Consider the following 22,218-nt stretch of genomic DNA (forward strand, 5'->3'; position numbering starts at 1 on the left):
AGCTGGTTGCTCAGTGCAGTTGTTCCAGTATTCGGCTCACCTGTCTTTATGCATCAACTACATCACTTTTCCCAGAACAGGCTCATGCTTGTAATTGTAGTTCCACTCCCCAAGAGTCACAGCTTATTAATGGTAATCGACACAGTTTCGGCAATAAGGCAATAAATGTATTTGCCGTTCCTGATGTCTGTATCACTTCCTCTTCTCCTCGCTGTATGTGAACTATGCATGCAGTGATTTATATAAAGGCTGTATTTTATGATGAACACATGCAGAACACATTGATTCAATACTCCCATGTACAGAGCAAGCCTCTGGAATCTTCCCCTACTGCGAGCGTGCAAACCGACGCCTGGTAGACAGGACATCGTTCATTGTGTTCCGTGGAGCAGGTGGTACCAAAAGTATAACTTATAAATGAATGCCAATTCTGTAGCGCAAACAGGTGTTGTGTGCGGGGTCCCATGACTTATGGTGGCCATACACGGTACAATAAAAACGTTCGATTTTCCCGTTTATTCGATCTAAATGATCGAATTGAATGAAAGTTGAAAATGTTTTTTTTTTTCGATCAAGAAATTTGAACGAATATCCCGTTTTTTCGGGAAAAATGATCGGACATGCTGGAAAAATCTTTATATTCGATCTAACGGAATAATCGAACTAAATTATCTAATTGAAAAATTGTATCATGTATGGCCACCTTAAGGGTCTATGCACTAGGTATGAGCGAGAACACCTCTGCCAATCTTACAAAACACTCCTTAAACTTGGGGGGGGGGTCCCACAAATTTTCGCCTAAGCTAATTCGCAAATTCCATTAAAGTCGATCGGCCAGTTTTAAAGGTTAATAGCAATATACATGTTAATACCTATACATGTTACATCCACACAATTTCATAGGTATGTGTAATAGAACAGTGGCAGCAAGGGAGAAAAAAGTCAGGGGAAGTCAATGCTGATGATCTGCCTCTAACACTTTAATGTGGTATGAAACTCAGCATTTCTTCTTTGCTCTAAAATATTGTTTACAGCATAAAACCTACTACCATAAAAAATGGTAGCAGAACAGTATTCAAACACATACATCACTCGATTTATTCTCAGATTGAACATGAGACAGAACCAAATCTGATCAGAGAGAGGTCTGTTGCCTGCCCATATACTGCAGACTGATTTGTGATAAGAAATCGGCCTAGAACTGCCACCTCAGCTGCCTGCCTGGATGCCCCCCAACTGTCAAAGTGTCATCTGCCACACCTCTGCTCAGGTAAGTCTTACCTGTTTGCCACCATGACTCCTGGCCTCCTCTGGTGTCCGCTGTCAACACGAGCATCTGTACCACGTGGCATCAGGCGCGTGTAGTGATGCCACACATGCACCTGGTGCCATGTGGTACAGGAGCTCGTCAGACACGAGGGGGGGCACTTTAACACTTGGGGGGCACCGGCTGTGGGTCCGTCGGTTGTTGCCATGTCAAACACCGTTACCACTGTACACCCAATCAAGCATTTGCGACCAAAATTTACCAGTGTGTCCAATCTATCATTTCGTCCAGAAATCGGTCTAAAAATTGACTGGGCAGTCATAAAACTATTGAATCGGAAGGTCGATCTGGCCGCAATATTAAGTGGTGTATGGGGACCTTAAAATACAGCACTTTCTTCTTCAGTGGAAAGCTTATTTCCTATGTAGAGTACATGGTCTTTTGTTTATATTTCCTTATCAACCACAATTAATAAGCACATGTTCCGTTCTTACACATTAGCACAGAGCCGCTCGTGCACAGCTTTTTTCTCCATGCACAAGCAGCTCCATGCTTCTGAGCAGGCACGGGCCAGTATTGTGTCATTGCACTGCACAGTGCGGCCACACTCGTACATAGTTGGTAGCGCTGCCATAAAGAAGGGTCCTGGGGAGAAGGGCTGCAGGTGGATCAGAGAAGCCCCTAAATTATCCAGAGACTTCCCTCTACTGACTGAGGTAACTACAGTATATACCAGAGGTTTTCAAACTGGGTGGTGGCACCCTGGTGCGCCGCAAGCACTTTTCATGGGTTCCCTTTGAGTCAAGTGTCCCTATTCTATTTCTTCTGCAGATCGCGTGTCTCATTTCATCTGAGGGCACCTGCGACATCAGCAGCTTCTCCCTTAGTGTTCCCCTAGTGCCGGCTTTACCGCCACTAGAGGGAAAAGTGAGGGAAAGAAGAGGTCGCTGATTGCCGCAGGCTCCCAGGATCAGGTGAAACATGTGATCAGCTTCCGCTGCTTTTAAATCTGCACGGGGTTCCTTTAAAAACATTTCAGAGTCATCAAGGGCGCCTTGACCCGGAAAAGTTTGAGAACCACTGGCAGGCGTGTATCAAGGTAATAAAGAGCCTATGGCAAACTCTAACCCCTGCCCCATCACCACCCGCCCGTTAGAGTCCCCTCTCCCTCTAAAAACAGCATCCTTTTTTGCCTGCATGTTTTATGCTTGCCTGTGTTTTTTGGCTCGGGATATTGCCGAAGCAGTGGCGGACATACGGCCGTGCAGGCCGTGCCGCCGCACGAGGGCCCCTGAAGTTCCGTTTTCTTCAGGGGCCCATTAAGTATTTTTTTTTTTTTTTTTTAAATTATTTTATTCCCCGGGGGGCCCCCCGATTCCTATCCTCCCTCCCTCCCTCACCTCGGGGGGCCCCCCTCCCGATATGCGCGGCGGGAGAGCGAGCGAGCGGCAAATGCAGGAAGTCTTCAGGGCTCTCCAGGCATCCGCTAGAGGCCCAGCCGCTTAGTCTCCAATATGTCTCCAGTTGGAGACATATTGGAGACTCAGCGGCTGGGCCTCTAGCGGATGCCTGGAGAGCCCTGAAGACTTCCTGCATTTGCCGCTCGCTCTCCCGCCGCGCATATTGGGAGGGGGCCCCCCGAGGTGAGGAAGGAAGGGAGGGAGGGAGGATAGGAGTCGGGCCCCCCACCCGGATAGCTACCCACCCGGCTACCTAACCACCTACCCACCCGGCTACCTACCTACCCACCCACCAGGCTTCCTACCTACCCACCCGACTACCTAACCACCCACCAGGCTTCCTACCTACCTACCCACCCGGCTACCTACCCACCCACCAGGCTTCCTACCTAACCACCCACCCAACTACCTAACCACCCACCCGGCTACCTACCCACCCACCCACCCGGCTACCTACCCACCCGGCTACCTACCCACCCGGCTACCTACCTACCTACCCACCCGGCTACCTACCTACCTAACCACCCACCCGGCTACCTACCTAACCACCCACCCGGCTACCTACCTAACCACCCACCCGGCTACCTACCGGGCTAGTTACCAACCCACCCACCAGGCTACCTACCCACCCACCCGGCTACCCACCCACCCACCAGGCTACCTACCTACCTACCCACCAGGCTACCTACCTACCCACCCACCCACCAGGCTACCTACCTAACCACCCACCCAGCTACCTACCGGGCTAGTTACCAACCCACCCACCAGGCTACCTACCCACCCACCAGGCTACCTACCTACCCACCCACCCACCAGGCTTCCTACCTACCCACCAGGCTTCCTACCTACCCACCCGGCTACCTACCTACCCACCCGGCTACCTACCCACCCACCAGGCTTCCTACCTACCCACCCGGCTACCTACCTAACCACCCACCCGGCTACCTACCTACCCACCCACCCGGCTACCCACCCACCAGGCTTCCTACCTACCTACCCACCCGGCTACCTACCTAACCACCCACCCGGCTACCTACCTAACCACCCACCCGGCTACCTACCGGGCTAGTTACCAACCCACCCACCAGGCTATCTACCTACCCACCCACCAGGCTACCTACCTAACCACCCACCCAGCTACCTACCGGGCTAGTTACCAACCCACCCACCAGGCTACCTACCTACCCACCCACCGGGCTACCTACCTACCTACCTAGTTACCCACCCACCCACCAGGCTACCTACCCACCCACCCACTCACCCACCCACTAGGCTACCTATCCACCCAACCACCCATGGGAGCTGCGCGCCGGATGGAGGCTGGGACAGGAGGTCTGCTGCTGCAGGTGAGTAAATGTTTTTGTTTTATTTATATTAGCAGGTGTATGTTCTGGGCAGGTCTGCCACACGATTGCATGTATTTTCTGGGCATATCTGCCGACATGATTGCACGTATTTTCTGGGCATATCTGCCGACTTGTTTGCACGTATTTTCTGGGCATATCTGCCGACTTGATTGCATGTATTTTCTGGGCATATCTGCCGACTTGTTTGCACGTATTTTCTGGGCATATCTGCCGACTTGATTGCATGTATTTTCTGGGCATATCTGCCGACTTGATTGCACGTATTTTCTGGGCATATCTGCCGACATGATTGCACGTATTTTCTGGGCATATCTGCCGACATGATTGCACGTATTTTCTGGGCATATATGTGTATTTTCTTGAGAAAACCTGCACAATTATGTGAATTTTCTGGGGAAAGGGTCACCAAAACTTGGGCCCACTGTCTTTGCGTTGCACTTTTCAAGGGAACCTGAGGTGAGAATAATATTGAGGCTGACATATTTCTCTCCTTTTAAGCAATACCAGTTGCCTGGCTGCCGTGCTGGTCCTCTGCCTCTTATTCTTTCAACCATAGACCCTGAACAAGCATGCAGCAGGTCAGGGGTTTCTGACAATATTGTCAGAACTGAGAAGATTAGCTGCATGCTTGTTGCTGGTGTAATTCAGTTTATTACTGCAGCCAAATAGATCAGCAGGGCCGCCAGGCAACTAGTATTGTTTAAAAGGAAATAAACCCTCACCCCGGGTTCGCTTTAAGTTACAGTTAGCTCCGCCCTCATCCGGTCATTGCCACGCCCATTTTTTGCCGCGGCGCTACGCGCCGCAGGTTCTATCGCAGGTTGTAGCCACATAGGGGTCCCACAATTACAATTTTGCACAGGGGCCCACTGCTGGCTGTGTCCGCCACTGTGCCGAAGTTACTTTCATGGAAATAGCTCTTATTCTCTCTCTGTTCTCTTTTCTAACTCTAAGCCAAGTGCACCCTACATAAATAAGTCAAGTAGCCATGTCCCCATTAAAAGAAGTAATCTTATCTGAAGTCTCAGTGACAAGGAGTCACAGGGGCAGGCATGGCGGCGCAGCACAGGGCAGGAATGGGGGTGAAGCACATAGACAGACATGGTGGCACAGCACAGGGGCAAGCATGGCGCCCATGGCACAAGCCAAGCCTGCACCCTTCTAGATACGCCTCTCACCACTGGTATATACAGTAATTTAATCATGAGGGATCAATAGAGAGGCTTGAAAAGTGAAGTAAGAGGAACGTTCTCCTGACACTGGCTCTTACTAACACCTGTTCTTTTCCTGAGTAGGGCTATGGAACCAAAACTAATTTTGTCATGCAGTTTTTAGGGCCAGTTTCCACTAGGAGCCACGGCCGCTTCTAATTTGGCTGCAGCGCCCGTTGTGCAGGGAAGACGCTGCCCAAATCTCTAAGCCGTGCCATAGTGAATCGGCTGCGTGATGCAGAAATCTGCAGCGTGCTGCCCAGATTCACACAACAGACGGCAAAACCATTGTACAGATAGGCGGCTGCAGGTATGTGCTGAATCCGGCTCCGGTGGAAATAGGCCCTTACTGAAATCAAATGTTCTATTTGCACTTCCCAAGTTTACTTCAGGGTCATTTTAAGAATCATCAGAAAGAGCAGACAGAGATCTCAGCACAATCAGATCATCACCAGATGAGGTCAGTGTGGCACCCTATGTTATCCTGCTGCCAAGTCTCTATGTACACAGCCACCAGGGCAGGAGAACATTTCACATCCAAGTCCTTTGTTCTTTTTCACAAGGCTGAGACATTCACAAAGCCTGTGCTGATTACTCCTGGGATGTGTGACAAAGCAGACAGGTAAGTAACCGGCCTTTGTCCTAGTAAACTCAGAGGTAATGACCCTCCCTGAGGAGAAATACGAGTTACTTCAGTCCTCGCCAGCTGGATACATGCCAAGAAGGCGGAATGATGTGTGCTGCAGACCAGAAGCTGTTATTCACACGCTAATTACTAATTATGCTAATATCAATACAGGGATAGGCCACCACATACATGGATGAACACCACCCTTTTCTCAGAAACTACACAAAGCAGAGCATTATGGGAGAGCATACAGAGGTGGCAGCCATTATGCTTCAGCAGCTTTAGCCTACTATATGGAATTGAGGAGGCAACATAACACAGGATTCTTATTTATAATAAAGGATTGAGGAAAATGGACTACCGTATATACTTGCATATAAGCTTACCCCCCAACTTTTACCTCAGAAAACAGGAAAAAGTAATTGACTCGCACATAAGCCCCCTCCCCACTGTAGACCCCTCCACAGGTTAAATAGACAGGTGTCTTTAGTATGAAGCACCCCCCCCCACACACACACACACACTCAGTTATAAACAGCCAGATGTGCTCCCTGTATTAAGTATCCCCCCCATAGCCAGATGTACTCCTGTATTAGGCATCCCCCCATAGCCTGATGTGTCCTCTGTATTAGACAGCCCCCCCATCGCCTGATGTACCACCCATACTAAAAAACCCTCCCATAGCCAGATGTGACCCCTATATTAGAAATCCCCACCATAGCCAGATGTGCCCCTCCACCACAGTCATATGTGCCCACAATATTTGGCATCCCTCCCCCCCATAGTCAGATGTGCCCTCTGCATCCCCTGTATTAGGCAGCCAGCTACAGTAGATGCTCTCCACCCCACCCCCCATAATTGCAGATTGAAGTGGAGCAGTCAGGTGTGGCTTACTTATCAGCGACGGGGACTATTGCTGTCTGCATAAAGTATGCTACCTGTGTCCCAGCCAATGGGTCTGTGCCCGCAGGAATGCCCCCTGCCACTTGTTTAGGATCGCAGAAGTGACATCAGCGCTGAGGTTTCCTATTCAGCCTGTGTGACACTCACGCTGTGTCCCAAGACGCCACTTAAGGGCTTCATAAAAATGAGACAGCATGAGCGTCACACAAGCTGAATAGGAAACGCCGGCGCTGACGTCACTGCTGCGATCCTGAACAAGTGGCCGGGGGCATTCCTGAAGGCACGGTGGAGCGATGCGAAGGAGCATGTGCTGATTTCAATGGGGGAGCCCTCTCCTCTACGCTCCTCTGATCCGATGCCCCGGCCACCCACATGCAGGGAAAGAGGGACCCGCAAGACTGCTCATCTTCAGAAGAGTGCCAAATCTGATTCTGCAGGCACGGAACGCAGGCTGGTCGCTCGGGGCCATAAAACAGGTGAGCCTGGACATATACGGCCGCTCGGAGGGAGGGATAAAAACAGGGTAGCCTGGACTCAGATTGGTGACTTGCATAGAAGCCGAGGGGGATAATTTTGTGCACATTTTTTGTACTCAAAAATTCGGCTTCTATGCGAGTATATACGGTAAATCAAATCGCCATGGCGGTACAGCAACTCTAAGGTCAGCGCACACTGCCAAGTGGACACCAGCAACATGCATCTCTATGTGATGTGCAGGTACACAAGACAATACAAAGACAGCATTGCCGAATGGAAACACTTAAAGGGGCACTATGGCGAAAGATTGTAAAATTTTAAATACATGCAAATATATACAAATAAGAAGTACGTTTTTTCCAGAGTAAAATCAGCCATAAATTACTTTTTTCCTAAGTTGCTGTCACCTACAGTAGGCAGTAGAAATCTGACAGAAGCGACAGGTTTTGGACTAGTCCATCTCTTCATAGGGGATTCTCAGCAAGGCTGTTATTCTTTATAAAGATATTCCCTAAAAAGGATTTAAACAATGATGCTGGCCTGCTTCCCTGCTTGCTTCACAGTTTTTTGGCAGTTGGATCGAGCAACTGCCGTTCACTGCTTTTGAAAACAAATAAATCCCTGAGAATCCCATATGAAGAGATGGACTAGTCCAAAACCTTTTGCTTCTGTCAGATTTCTACTACCTACTGTAAGTGACAGCAACATAGGAGAAAAGTAATTTATGGCTCAATTTACTCTGGAAAAAACGTACTTCTTATTTGTATATATTTGCATTCTCACAGCACAATGCTGCATGTATTTCTGTGTGTAACACAGTGCTGTCCTATTCCTTTTCATCAAATGAGGTCAGGAGAGCAACGCAGGTGTTGTGTTTTGTAATACGCAGACCAAGGCAACAGTGTTCTACCGGATGCTGTGTTTGATTGTGTCAGGAATATATTGGGGTGCTGATAATGTTAAGGATAATAACAGAACATATTTCTGTCTTTTTTCTGTCTACTGGGTAAAACCTCAGATGTGTATTGTGCTTGGTAGTAATTGGCCACCTGGCCAGAGTAATCTGAAGGATAATGTAAGTCTGCATGTAAATGTACATTACCTCTGCCCTCATTGTCCAGCCGGGGAAACTGTGTGTACTGCTAATTAGCGGCCAATTGAGGAAGAATAGGCTGGTCGGCATGGCTTTTGAGTCTGGTGTCAGCTATTGTCCCATTATACAAGGAAAGCCTGCTAAGAGTCTTGAGGAAAGGGGGAAGCTGACACCTGAATGTTTGAAATGTATTTGACAGCCTACGGGAAATTATAGAAGGGGTGAAGTCCTTTTGATACCATTTGCTACCTGTGGAAATTGAATTATTGGTGGAGGTGCAACCTCCTTATCTTTGATCAGCTAGGAAGTACTGTCAACAATGGGGTTGTCACCTGTAACTTGGACTAGGGAAATCTTTTCATGTATGTGGGCTATTGTACATTTTTCGCAGGTGGATGTTAGATCTCTGGAGATCCAATTATGACTGAGGATGTAATTAAATCTAGCTTCCCCCCCGTCCACACAGGCTTACAGCCTCGAGGCGAATATTTCATTATAAAAACCAGGGGACATCTACCTCAAATCAGTTCTCTTCTGACGGTAGTGGCAGCCGGTCTCCTGGCCCAAGCTAGTGAACTCCTGGTCTAACCAGAATTGTGTCCGTCCACCAAAGTCCAAGGTTCTTCTATCTGGATTCCTGTATTTTTGGTAAGCAAATTGCTTGGTGTGTTATCTTTGTAACTTTTATCTTGTAACTATTTTTACTTTGTTTTTTGTAATCTTTTTGTATATATTAAGTTCTGCACTGTTCTATGTTTTTCTGGAATATTAAATTATTATTTAATAAGCTTGACTTCTGCTGTACTAAACTAACACTCATAGCCTAGAAGAGACTGAAGTGTAACCGTGTATAAGTTCATGCCTAATTGTACGCTTGAGCAACACTACCGTATGAAATTGTAATTGCATTGTGTGTGGGGGGCGTTTGTCATACGTTGGCCTAAGCGCGCAGCTGACCCAACGTACGAACAACGCCAGTGCGAGTAGCGACAGCAGAGTGGCTAACAGTATCGTTCGGAACGACTGTTAGTGGGTCTTTGCTTCACAACAGTGTAAGATTGCAACTGTGTGTGTGTGTGGGTGCGTGGCGTTCCCGTATTTGGCCTAAGCGCAAAGCTGACCCAAATACGAAAACGCGGAGTGCGCGCTGAGGACTCGACAGCAGAGTGGAAGTGTCTAGCGAACCGCTAGTGGTGGCAGTGAGAGGTGTTCTGAGGGGTCCCAGCCTTGTTTTAGCTTGACTAAGGCTGCTTCCCCTCTCAGTCTGGTCAAACCCGAAGTCGGGAACCGTATACGCAGGCGTGCCGCGGGCCGGTTCCTGACATAATTGGCTGGCAGTGGTGGCATCGTTTGGTACATTAGTACGCAGTTTAGCTCGCTATTCTGAGTACTAAAGGTTGGAAGTTTGCTAGAAGCAACTAGCCCACAGAAGTCTACTCAGTGCAGAATCTATATACGTTTTTTTTTGTTCAAAGATACACACTGGGTATTTGCTTTCCCTTCCCCCCTTTTTTCTTTTTCTTTTTTGCAACACGATGGCTCAGAAAGCATCCAGCTATGCAAGGCAAAATAAAGAGATGCTACTCCACCTGTGTGAGCACAAAGGCATCGAGACGGTGAGCGGCCAGACTAAGGAGCAGTTGGTTAGTGCCCTCGAGGAGCATGATGAGGCAGAGCAAGCCCGTGCTTCAACGTCAGCGGATGCAGCTCACGACACGCCAGAGGAGGAATCGCTCACGCCACAGAATGCAAGTGGAGACGATGTCCTGGACGATCCACCAAGCAGGGAGATGCCATCTCTGGAAGCTGATCTACAGCTACTGAACTCGGCTGATCCTGAACTGCACCTAAAGCTGATCCTACTGCACCGACAGGCAGAGGAGGGAAGAGCTGAACGGCGACACCAGGCCGAGAGGGAAAGTGCTGAACGGAGACACCAGCTGGAGCTGGCTAAACTTCAGCAGCAAAACCGGTCTGCTGGACCCGCAGAACGCGAAGGTGAGCGAGTCCACAGAATCCCCCTGGATAAGTTCCCCGCTATGGACAAGGACTCTGACATAGACACTTTCCTACAGGGGTTTGAAAGGACTTGTCGGCAGTATGGGGTGCCCCGTGAGCAGTGGGCAAGATACCTCACACCAGGGCTGAGAGGCAAGGCCCTGGAGGCGTTTGTGAGTCTCCCCCAGGAGGAAGAAACAGACTTTGAGGCGATTAAGAAAGCCATTATTGCGCGATACCACCTCACGCCAGAGGTGTATCGCAAACGTTTCAGGACAGTGCAGCGAGGTCCTAATGACAGCTACCTGGATCATGCTTGCAACCTGCGCACTGCCTTCCAGCAGTGGTTAAAAGGACTGTCGGTTGAAACCTTGGATGCCCTGCAGGAGCTGATGATAAAAGACCAGTTCCTCCACACTTGTCCTGTTGAGGTCCGGCTGTTTGTGCTAGATCGAGAACCAAAGACAGTGGATGAGGCTGCGGAAATGGCCGATGCCTACACCGCCCATAGAGCACCTGAGTCCCGGAGGACTACTACGCCCAGCTGGAGGGGAGAACAGAGTGCTAAACCTGTGTCACCCAGCACCCAGAGGAGGCAAGCACCGCTGTCTCCTGGATTCAAGCAACCTGACACTCGGAAATGCTTTGTATGTGACAGGGTGGGTCATATCAGCACGACTTGCCCAGAGAGGAAGAGGGAGGCCCCAAAATCCAGTGAGGCCTCAAACCCCCGTGAAGTCCCAACTGCTCTGTGTGCTACCAGGAATGCCACTGGCTATGCAGAGAATCTGCAGCTTGTCACGGTTGGGGGTACAGTTGCCACTGGGCTGAGAGACACTGGAGCAGAAGTGACTCTCATACATCCCCAGTTTGTGAACCCGGAGCAGTACATACCTGGGAAAATGATTGCTGTCAGAGGAATTGGGGGTGTCACCCCAGCAATACCCACCGCCTTGGTCCACCTGGATTGGGGGGCCGGCAGCGGACTGAAAGAAGTTGGGGTAACTGACAAAATCCCCACCAACGTTTTGCTGGGTACTGACCTGGGACGGTTAGTGGCCCGGTATGAGCCTACCCCAAACCCTGTGGGGCCTGCATCCCCAGCAGAAGTTCAGGACTCTTGCAAGGCACTGTTGGATAATGCTGTGCAAGTGGGAAATGCTGGCGAGGCCCCAGGGGCTATGGACTGTGTGCTAGGAGCCAGCCCTAGTGAGTCTCCAGTGCCTAGGCCTGGAATGGAACCTGTTGATACCAAGAATGCAGAAACTGATGAGGTCATTTATGACGCACGGACTATCGAGGCGATCGAGGCAAGAACTGTTGATGCTACTTGTGAAGTGCTGAGTAGCAATGTGTGTAATGATACCGATAATGTGGATGTTTTATGTGATGTCCCAAATGACAATATATGTAGGGCTGATAATGCTGATGTCATATGTGTTGTACTACATAATGCTGTGTGTCATGTGGACACTCCGTCAGCTGCAGGAGTAACCAGCGGCGCTCGCTGGGGTGCAGCAGGTGGACTGTCCACTGAAGGGGCAGATGGCACCAGGCCAGATCCTCCCCCTTCAGATGGTTTCAAGACCAAAGGCGATGTGATTTACGATGTGTGTAATGTGGGCGCTCCCTCAGCTGCCGTGGTAACCCGCAGCGCTAGCGAGTTTACAGCACAGGGACTGTCCACCGAAGTGGCAAATGCTGCTGGGTCAGCCACATCTAATTCGGAACCTGGCCCTGAGGGCCCAGGAGCCTCTCCGTCTGCAGCCTTCCTAGAATGTGTGACAGGCAGCACTGAGCTCTCTGGGGCTGTTCGATTTGACAGCAGCCTGGAAGAGCTCAGGGGGCTAGCCAGCAGGTCACCAGCTGGGAGGGGCGGGCTGAGAGGGTTCTGGGAAGTTATTTCCTCGGAGCTGTCCGAAGTGGAGGAGGCAGCCCGGCAGAGAATCATTCCCCAAAGGGACCGAGAGATAGCTCCTGCCATTATAGAGGAAGTGCGTGTAGCGACGGTTGGAACCCTTCCCCAGCTGCAGCACTGTCTCTATGGTCGCCAGTTCACGATTGTCACTGACTCACATTCCCCTGGTTGGTTACGTCAGGTTGCCAAGGGCAACGACACATTGCAGCAACCTGACCTAGCTTTCCAGTCCTGTAGCTGGGAGCTAAGGAATTACCCCCCCAGGCCCGGCCGTCAGTGTCGGCTTTGGCAGGACGATTCGTTAGAATCATCTGCCGGCGCCATTTGGAAGAGGGGGCGTGTCAGGAATATATTGGGGTGCTGATAATGTTAAGGATAATAACAGAACATATTTCTGTCTTTTTTCTGTCTACTGGGTAAAACCTCAGATGTGTATTGTGCTTGGTAGTAATTGGCCACCTGGCCAGAGTAATCTGAAGGATAATGTAAGTCTGCATGTAAATGTACATTACCTCTGCCCTCATTGTCCAGCCGGGGAAACTGTGTGTACTGCTAATTAGCGGCCAATTGAGGAAGAATAGGCTGGTCGGCATGGCTTTTGAGTCTGGTGTCAGCTATTGTCCCATTATACAAGGAAAGCCTGCTAAGAGTCTTGAGGAAAGGGGGAAGCTGATACCTGAATGTTTGAAATGTATTTGACAGCCTACGGGAAATTATAGAAGGGGTGAAGTCCTTTTGATACCATTTGCTACCTGTGGAAATTGAATTATTGGTGGAGGTGCAACCTCCTTATCTTTGATCAGCTAGGAAGTACTGTCAACAATGGGGTTGTCACCTGTAACTTGGACTAGGGAAATCTTTTCATGTATGTGGGCTATTGTACATTTTTCGCAGGTGGATGTTAGATCTCTGGAGATCCAATTATGACTGAGGATGTAATTAAATCTAGCTTCCCCCCGTCCACACAGGCTTACAGCCTCGAGGCGAATATTTCATTATAAAAACCAGGGGACATCTACCTCAAATCAGTTCTCTTCTGACGGTAGTGGCAACCGGTCTCCTGGCCCAAGCTAGTGAACTCCTGGTCTAACCAGAATTGTGTCCGTCCACCAAAGTCCAAGGTTCTTCTATCTGGATTCCTGTATTTTTGGTAAGCAAATTGCTTGGTGTGTTATCTTTGTAACTTTTATCTTGTAACTATTTTTACTTTGTTTTTTGTAATCTTTTTGTATATATTAAGTTCTGCACTGTTCTATGTTTTTCTGGAATATTAAATTATTATTTAATAAGCTTGACTTCTGCTGTACTAAACTAACACTCATAGCCTAGAAGAGACTGAAGTGTAACCGTGTATAAGTTCATGCCTAATTGTACGCTTGAGCAACACTACCGTATGAAATTGTAATTGCATTGTGTGTGGGGGGCGTTTGTCATACGTTGGCCTAAGCGCGCAGCTGACCCAACGTACGAACAACGCCAGTGCGAGTAGCGACAGCAGAGTGGCTAACAGTATCGTTCGGAACGACTGTTAGTGGGTCTTTGCTTCACGACAGTGTAAGATTGCAACTGTGTGTGTGTGTGGGTGCGTGGCGTTCCCGTATTTGGCCTAAGCGCAAAGCTGACCCAAATACGAAAACGCGGAGTGCGCGCTGAGGACTCGACAGCAGAGTGGAAGTGTCTAGCGAACCGCTAGTGGTGGCAGTGAGAGGTGTTCTGAGGGGTCCCAGCCTTGTTTTAGCTTGACTAAGGCTGCTTCCCCTCTCAGTCTGGTCAAACCCGCAGTCGGGAACCGTATACGCAGGCGTGCCGCGGGCCGGTTCCTGACAGATTGTGCTGCCTGGAACTTTAACCCGCATGCGCAGTATGATGCTGTACTGCAAGATTTCCTTTATTTTATGTTGCAGGCAATATCTCCGCAGCCACGCCTCCTACTCTCCCCAAATATTGAGGGTATGGAGGGACCGCTACCGAACTACCTTTGTGCCAAATTTCAGCCCCCAAAATCTACCAGTTACTGACATACATCAAAAAAACCTCTCTCGGAATCCCTCAAAATTTGGGGAGTCTAGGAGGTGTGGCTGTGGAGATATTTGATATAATTTGTTTAAATTTGTCACTGAGCATGCACATAACTCAGTGCAGAAGCAGCTTCCGGGCAGCACAGTCAGACACAGCACCGGGCCACACAACAAAGATCTGCTGGCCAGGGACTCAGCCCTCATCTTACAGCCCCTCCCCTTCCTCTGGCTAAGGAGGCGCACTCCTGTCAGCACATGCAGAGTTAAATGCAGAGCAGTGGCAGCGGAGCATTATACAGTACCTGCTTCCTGTGACAGGACAGGTCTTTTTCACTCTCCTCTTCTGCGTAGCTCTGCACTCTGCAGCCAATCACCATGCAACTCCTGTCATGTGACAGGCATTGTGAGCAGCATGGTGAATGGCTGCCAGGTGCTCGGCTACACAGAAAAGGAGTGAGGGAGGGAGTACATATTATCCCGGCGCTGGGCAGTGGGGCACAGGGCAAGCCGAACGACGGCTCTCCCTGCTGCCTCTAAACTTCTCTGCGGCGTTAAATACTATTCCACCTCCCAGTTGTTGCAACTCAGAGGGAGATGTTTTTTGTGGTCTGGCGATCGCTGGATCCCTGAATTACTATTAAGCGCCCGCGCAGTATAGCCCTAGTGCTATGGCTACGCCCAGCTTCGGTGCTGAGCGCAGGGCTCCGAAATGAACTGATTCGTGAGGAGGACCAAAAGCAGGTGGTGTATAATGCTCAGCTGTTCTGCCTTTAACTCCGCATTTGCTGACAAGAGCTGGCCCCCTAAGCCCCCGGGCCCCCTTGTGATGGCAGGGGTCACAGAGTTATTGTTACGCCCCTGCCTAGTCCCTCAGTAGTAAAGTGATGTGATTATATACCGCTAGAAATATGTTTACTCAACAATCCTGAGGGAGGAGAGAGAGATTTAGAGGGAAAGAGAGCGATGAGAGGGAGTGAGAAAAATAGAGGTAATGAAAGATGGGAAGGGGGGGGGGGGTAGAAAGATGGGGGGGAGATCCAGAGAGACGGGTCACATGATCCTGGATTCCAGCCTCTCTGTTGGGAAAGGTCAGCTGAGGCTGCATCCTATGGAAGCATAATAATCCTATAAGCGTGAATATGGATGATCTCTACCCACAAACATCTGGGCCACATTAGGAATGTTCGGCGGTCTCACATGGAAGAAATACATTCCGATGAGGAGGGGAGGGGGGAACAGTGATCACCATAACAAATATCTGCATGGCTGTGTTAGAAAGAATGAACATATTTATACATGTACAGATGTCTGGAGAACTGTATATAGCAGTGCTTTCGTCTTAAATAACTAGGTTATATAATAAATATAATTTCACTGCAAGCCATAGATAGAATAGGCCTGATGTGGTAATATTGCCGTGCACAGACGCTACTATTGTTACGTTAATGTCACATTACGTTAACGTAATGCTACGCTACTAATGAGCGTTACCATAACAACGGTCGCAGCACTCGAGTACCGTGGGTCAAACTAATAATTTAACTTGTGGTACACGCAGTAAGTAAGGGTAATATTGTCATGCACTGTCTGAGCACAGCAATATTACCACCAGTTAGATAATCGATATAACTTCAGCGCTGACCTTATAATTCCATCACCACACCAAAGGGTTAATTGAGAACACTTACCAGACAGTATGGACCTGAATTAAAGTCTGCCAGGCCTGACCGGTTTCACTGTCAAAGCTTCCTCAGGGGCCTGGCAGACTGTTGGTTTGATCACTTTGGTCACTAAGCATCACTTGGGTCTCTGTCACAAGGGCCTGGATGTGAGTTGTTCTTTTATGTTTTTTTGACTTTTTAAGATTTTAATATATGTGAATTATACTGCTACACTTAGGTGGCTTTTAGTTCTATTTGCTGTTGCCATACATTGAGCCTGGATTCATATGCAGAGTAGCCAGAGTAGGGATCAAGCAGGAGAGGAGCCAGCTGCTGATCCGATTGTGCCTGTTGGGACCCTGTAATTCAGGTCCATATTGTCTGGTAAGCGTATCTATTAACCCTTTGGTGTGGTGGTAGAATTATAAGGTCAGCGCTGAAGTTATATTGATTATCTATGAAGGAAGTGTACTGAAACACTTAACTTTCAGCCGTGACCAATATGTGTTAGTATTATAACGAAGCGCAGATGTATGCAGATAGATTTTATTACCACCAGTTAGTGCATCAAGCCCACAGATGGATATTGCAAAGAAATGTTATAAATAAGGGCCGGTTCACACTTGTCCTGAACGAGTACATTTTTTAAGCTCCGCTTAAACACAGGAAGTAGATCCTATGTTAAAATAGGATCTGTTTCCACTTGTTAAAAAACACGGATCCGCTTGCTGCAAAACGCGAGACGGAACGCAGAGTCCCAACTTGGCACAGGAAAATGAGGCCAATGAAAGCCTATGAGAACGGACACTGTCTGTTCTCACTAGGCTAGTAGCCGCATCTGCTTTGCCCATTTCAATCACCGCCGTGACATTAATACTCACGTGTCCCACTGCCCGTCACCACCGCTCGATCCCTCCTACACAGCCCAGTCCTACATTATCATGGGGATCTCCATTTGGCTGAAAAAGACCAATGGGAATTCTCAGCAACAGAGATAATTCTCATTGGTTCATGTTGGACCAATGTAAGTTCTCCCTGTCGCTAGGAAGAATTGGCCTGCTGCAGCCTATGGACAGTCCCATGCTTCTGCTGGCCTCCAGGCTGAATGGCGACTGCTATACAGGTGAGCAGTGATGTATATGGGCGGACATGACCGACGCAGGAGCGGAAATGGAACAGATGGGTAAATTGTTGCATGTGGAGGCAAAACTGACAGAATGCATCCCCCTGGCTGGAATGTGCATGTAGGAGTTTGCCTGCGCCTCTGCAATAGCATCAGGAGCAGCTCCGGCTTACTGTGCAGGCGTAGCTACACTTGCACATGCTTAGAATGACCACGGCCATACGCAAAGGTGGGCAAGTGCAGGCACGAGAACATATCTGATAAGCTCTTGTCGGATATGTTCAGAGGGTCCCAGCACTGGATCGGTAGGGTCGAGGAGGAGATGAGAAGCTATTGGACTATCCAGAGGTATTCCTCTACTTAGGTGAGTATCTAACTTTTTAGGGGTAGGGGGAAATAGTATAGGTTTGGTTTACGAAAAAAATAAATACCTGTTTCCTGAGATTTCTTCCACAAGATTTTTTTTCCAGCTAATCTACAAAACACATTTTAAGTACCCAACAAGTGACAAGTAGTAAAAAGGTAGGTATGAAAAGTAGTATCAAACTTACGGTAAGTTAATTTGGAGGTAATTTGCAGAAACTTAACTAAAGTTTAGTTTTTTTAATTTCTTTACGCGCCCCACGGGCCAAAAAAGTGTTTTATTAATTGCAAAAAGTGCAAAAATATCTTCTGTGAGAAACGACAACAGAACAGTTAAATAGATACTGAGCACCTTTTAAAAACACAATTTTCACTTACCTGGGGCTTCCTCCAGCCCTCCGTAGCCAGTAAGGTCCCCCGGGTCCTCCTGGCACCTCTACCGGTCCCGTTGCCGCTCTGGTCCCGCTGGCGGCTACTCGTCATCACGTTGGCGGGCGTGAGAAACCTGTGCATGTGCAGTTCTCTGAACCGTGCATGCGCAGGCCTCTCATGCCTGTCGGCGTGATGACGCGTAGTGGCCAGCGTGATGACTCGTAGCGTGCGCGACAGGGATGCGTACTGGCGACTTCAGGCCGATTAAAGGAGTCACCAGCGGGAGCGGAAGAGGACCCAGGAGGACGCCAGGGGACCTCGCGGCCTACGGTGGGCTGGAGGAAGCCTCAGGTAAGTGCAAATTGTGTTTTTAAAAGGTGCAGAGTGTCCCTTTAACTGAGTCATGGCCCTGGTCTTTTCAAAAGTATCAAAGGCTGAAACTAGCGTCAGTCGGGACTCAGGAGAAGAGAGGATACTCATATAATAATGTGAAGTTCGATTACACTCAGAATGAAAACTTTTGCACTAATGCATTAAACACAGTAAACAAAAAATAATAGTAAACACTATGAGACTGCTCTTGTGTCATTTCCATGAATATTTATACCTCACTGAAGCCACACATCTAGCGATTTTGGAGGCCAATCGACCAATAGACAAATCTCTCTCTGATCGAATTTGGTCGGAGAGAGATCTGTTGGTTGCCATAAACCGCAGTCTGATTCAGCATGAAATCTTTAGGAAATTGGCCTCATGACGCTGCCTCATCACCTTGCTGCCCCCTGCCGCTGTCACCCCTAGAGTAAACATACCCCTCCGTGGCCCTGCATTCATATATTACCTCTCTGCCGCTCACTGGCCCACGTGGTTGCCAACCATGTGGGGCGAGGACCGGAAGAGGAGTCCTGCAGTCAGTGGAAAGGTACAGGTGATACATTTACATTAGGGGGGACAGTGGCCAGGGGTTTCCATCCATTTCAGTAATAATTGTCAATGTACTTCCGGGTCGCGGCTTAGCTTCTAATTGTTGAAGGAAGCTGACAGAGACGGGGAGCCATTCAATGCAGGAGGCTGAGGAGGACACTGATTGACAGGCTGCCAGGTAAACAGAAGGCTAGCGACAATCAGATTGTCACTACCTGGGCGCTATTTTGCAGGGGCGACAGCACAGCCCAGGGAGGACTGGCGGCGGCAATAGAAGGACACAGAAGCATGCAGTACTTTGCAGTACTGGTAAGAGTCTAAAGCCTCATCTACATGCGTAGATGAGGCGGCGATGTGGCTTATCAATCGAGCCGCTGATGCGGCTCGATTGATAAGATCCGACAGGACGGATCTCCCCACCGCTGATTCCCTGCTTGCTCCCCGCGAGGGGACAATGACAGGGAATCGAGCGAAAGATAAGCGGCGCCGGCGGGGACGAGCGGGGAATCGAAATCCGGCGCACGGGTGGCAAGCAGGAACGCGGCGGGCACGCCCGGGGACGCGGAAGAGGCGATCCGGCGGCTAATCGAGCCGCCGGATCGGAGCCTCATCTACCCGTGTAGATGAGGCTTTAAAGGCAGGCCCATGAGAGGTGCTCGGAGTCCCAAGGCTGCAGGACAAATTATCAGACTGACTCCAAATTAAGTAATTAGGCAGGGACTGTTCTACCTTGTTTACACAGGTTAATACATTTCTGAAACACTCTGATAATGCCTGTGGCAAAGGCAAGCTTATCAATTAGCAGCTAAATGAGGTAAAAATTTAGAGTTTTAACCCTTCCAGTACCTTGAAAAATAGTCTAATATGTGTTAGACCATAGATGAAATTTAAGTATAACACCACTTAAAAGGGGATCTGAACTTAGAACTTCCTCTCTGCTCTAAAAAGATAAGCAACAGCATAATACAAACTTGTCTTTGTTACAGATGATACAGATCCTGCAATAAATCTGCAGCTTGTCTATTTCTTGCTTTCATGGAAGCAGACAAAGGATTAACATCCTGTGTTTACATTTACGTCTGCGGAGGACTGTCGAATTTCTGTGCTGACACAGTTGAGAGAGCAAAGAACACTTGTGATTATTTACAGATGAGGGGGAATTAGACAGGCTCTTCTCTCTAAAAACACACAGGATGCATTTCTCTCTGTTTAACTTGTGTCCTGTGCAGGCTGGGATTTACCTGACAGGAGCATATAGGCAGAGATGTCCTGGCACCCTAGACTTCGCCTTCCATGGACCCACAAACACCCGCCGAACCGCACTGCAAGTATGCTGGCTGGCCCAGATGTCAATTGTCTCTTACCCATCATAGGTAGCTACAGGTGTCCCTTAAAGAGACACTGAAGCGGAAAAAAAATTATGATATTATGATTTGTATGTGTAGCACAGCTAAGAAATAAAACATTAAGATCAGATACATCAGTGTAATGGTTTCCAGTACAGGAAGAGTTAAGAAACTCCAGTTGTTATCTCTATGCAAAAAAAAACATTAATCTCTACGACTTTCAAAGTCCTGGAGAGGGCTCTCTTCTGACTTTTATTATCTCAACTGTAAGTGAACAGTTTTCTTTTTATCTGCCAGAGGAGAGGTCATTAGTTCACAGACTGCTCTGAAAGAATCATTTTGAATGCAGAGTGTTGTGTAATCTGCACATATTAGAGAATGATGCAATGTTAGAAAACACACTATATACCTGAAAATAAAAATATGAGAATATTTTCTTTGCTGCTAATCTTCTAGTAATTATTCATAGTACACAACCAATCCATTATCTCATTTTTTTTCTTGCTTCAGTGTCTCTTTAATGCTAGCTAGTGGTGCCCCTGAGTGAAGGAGGAAGTACTAGGAGAAGGGATTGAGCCTCCTTTCCATCATCAGGCACCTGTAGGCAAGTGCCTACAGTGCCTTACAGTAAATCCGGCCCTGGTCCTGTGCAAGAGTTCAGGTCCAATTTAAGAATTTAAATTTTAGGAAGAAGTTAAAACTGTTTCTAATAATACCAGGTTACTGGATTTCACCCAGAGAGACGCAGAGTCCAGAGGGAAGGGCACAAACAGATGTGTCAGGCAGGGGCGTAGCAATAGGGGTTGCAGCGGTAGCGACCGCATCGGGGCCCTTGGGCCAAAGGGGCCCCGAAGGGCCCTCCCTCAACTGCAGTATTAGCTTTCTATTGGTCCTGTGCTGGTAATAATCACTTCTATAGATACTTTGAATAGTGATGATCATTAACAAACTGTTCCCCATCCCCTTCTTGCACCTCTGACACTGTAATTGTCCTTGGCAGGTTTTGGTGCGCCGTATCAATTGTTATGTATAGAGTGCTTGGGGGGCCCCATTGTAAAACTTGCTTCGGGGCCCACAGCTCCAAAGCTACGCCACTGGACTGTCAGGGAAGATCACAGCCTGCAGTTCTGGAGGTTTGTGCTTCAGGAAGTGGCTGCTGAAATGTCCCCTGATCAGGCATGTAATAAAGATCTACATGATGCCAGCAGATTAAATACCTTCTTCACAAACAGAAACAATTTCTCCCTAACACAAGACTAGGGAAACATCTGTGCTTGGGGTGGGCTTTGCATAGTCTCTATGATGAAGAAACTACGTTTTGGCTTGAGTTCTGCCTTAGCTATGAGGAGACTGAAGCTGCAGAGCGAGATAAATGAGAGAAAATCTCTTCTGCCTGTTCCCCACGCAGCAGTTAATAATAACACAAGCTGATGTGGAATCTGGAAAGGAAGTGAAATAAAACATTCTACGCCGAGTTAGTAAATACCCCAGGAAGGGCGATAAAGAGAAAAATTCCCCCCACCCCATGCTGCTGCCCCTCAGGTATACTGACCTCCACATCCATCCTCTCTCTCGGGGTGCCCATGTTTCTGCGCTGATGGTGAGGCTGAAGCTGCTGCAGCTGGGAGTTGAGTGGAGGGGAGGGGGGGGGAGGGCGAGGGAGGTCACAGCTGGGCACACATGTTCCATTCATCCAGATGGAGTGGGCCTCGGTCCATGGATCGGAGGGGAGCGCCACTGCAGCACAGATTGTCCATTGTGCGCACTCTGTTTACATTAAAGCCATATCTCACTTGCATTAAAATATTTTCTGTAAACACAGATCAGCGCTCCAAAAATCTATTTGTACATTAATAATCATATTTCTACCATTATTCCCAGTCAGATATTAATTTCCCAAACTTATTTTAAAGAGGAACAGTAGTGAAAATAACATAATTAGGGATGGGCAAAAATCTAAATTTTGCATTTGGGAATGCGTTCGTGAATTTTACCGCAAACTTACTGTTTGAGGCGACCTCCATAGACATTAAAGGGGTTCTGTGGATAGTAAAAAAACAAACAAACTGACACTTACCTGGGTCTTATA

At 48.4% G+C, this 22,218-nt stretch overlaps 1 protein-coding gene across 1 annotated transcript in view; it reads right to left on the minus strand.

Annotated features, from left to right (window-relative positions):
* NINJ2 (ninjurin 2) overlaps positions 1-21,762 on the minus strand; it is a 48,781-nt gene extending 27,019 nt beyond the window's left edge. Inside the window, exon 1 of the mRNA XM_068272960.1 lies at positions 21,682-21,762. Within this exon, the coding sequence (XP_068129061.1) occupies positions 21,682-21,714 (33 nt within the window). The 5' untranslated portion in view covers positions 21,715-21,762. The remainder of the gene's footprint in view (positions 1-21,681) is intronic.
* Between the last annotated feature and the right edge of the window lie 456 nt (positions 21,763-22,218).

This window comes from Hyperolius riggenbachi, chromosome 3 (genome assembly GCF_040937935.1).
Source record: "Hyperolius riggenbachi isolate aHypRig1 chromosome 3, aHypRig1.pri, whole genome shotgun sequence".
In the NCBI taxonomy this organism is placed as follows: domain Eukaryota; kingdom Metazoa; phylum Chordata; class Amphibia; order Anura; family Hyperoliidae; genus Hyperolius; species Hyperolius riggenbachi.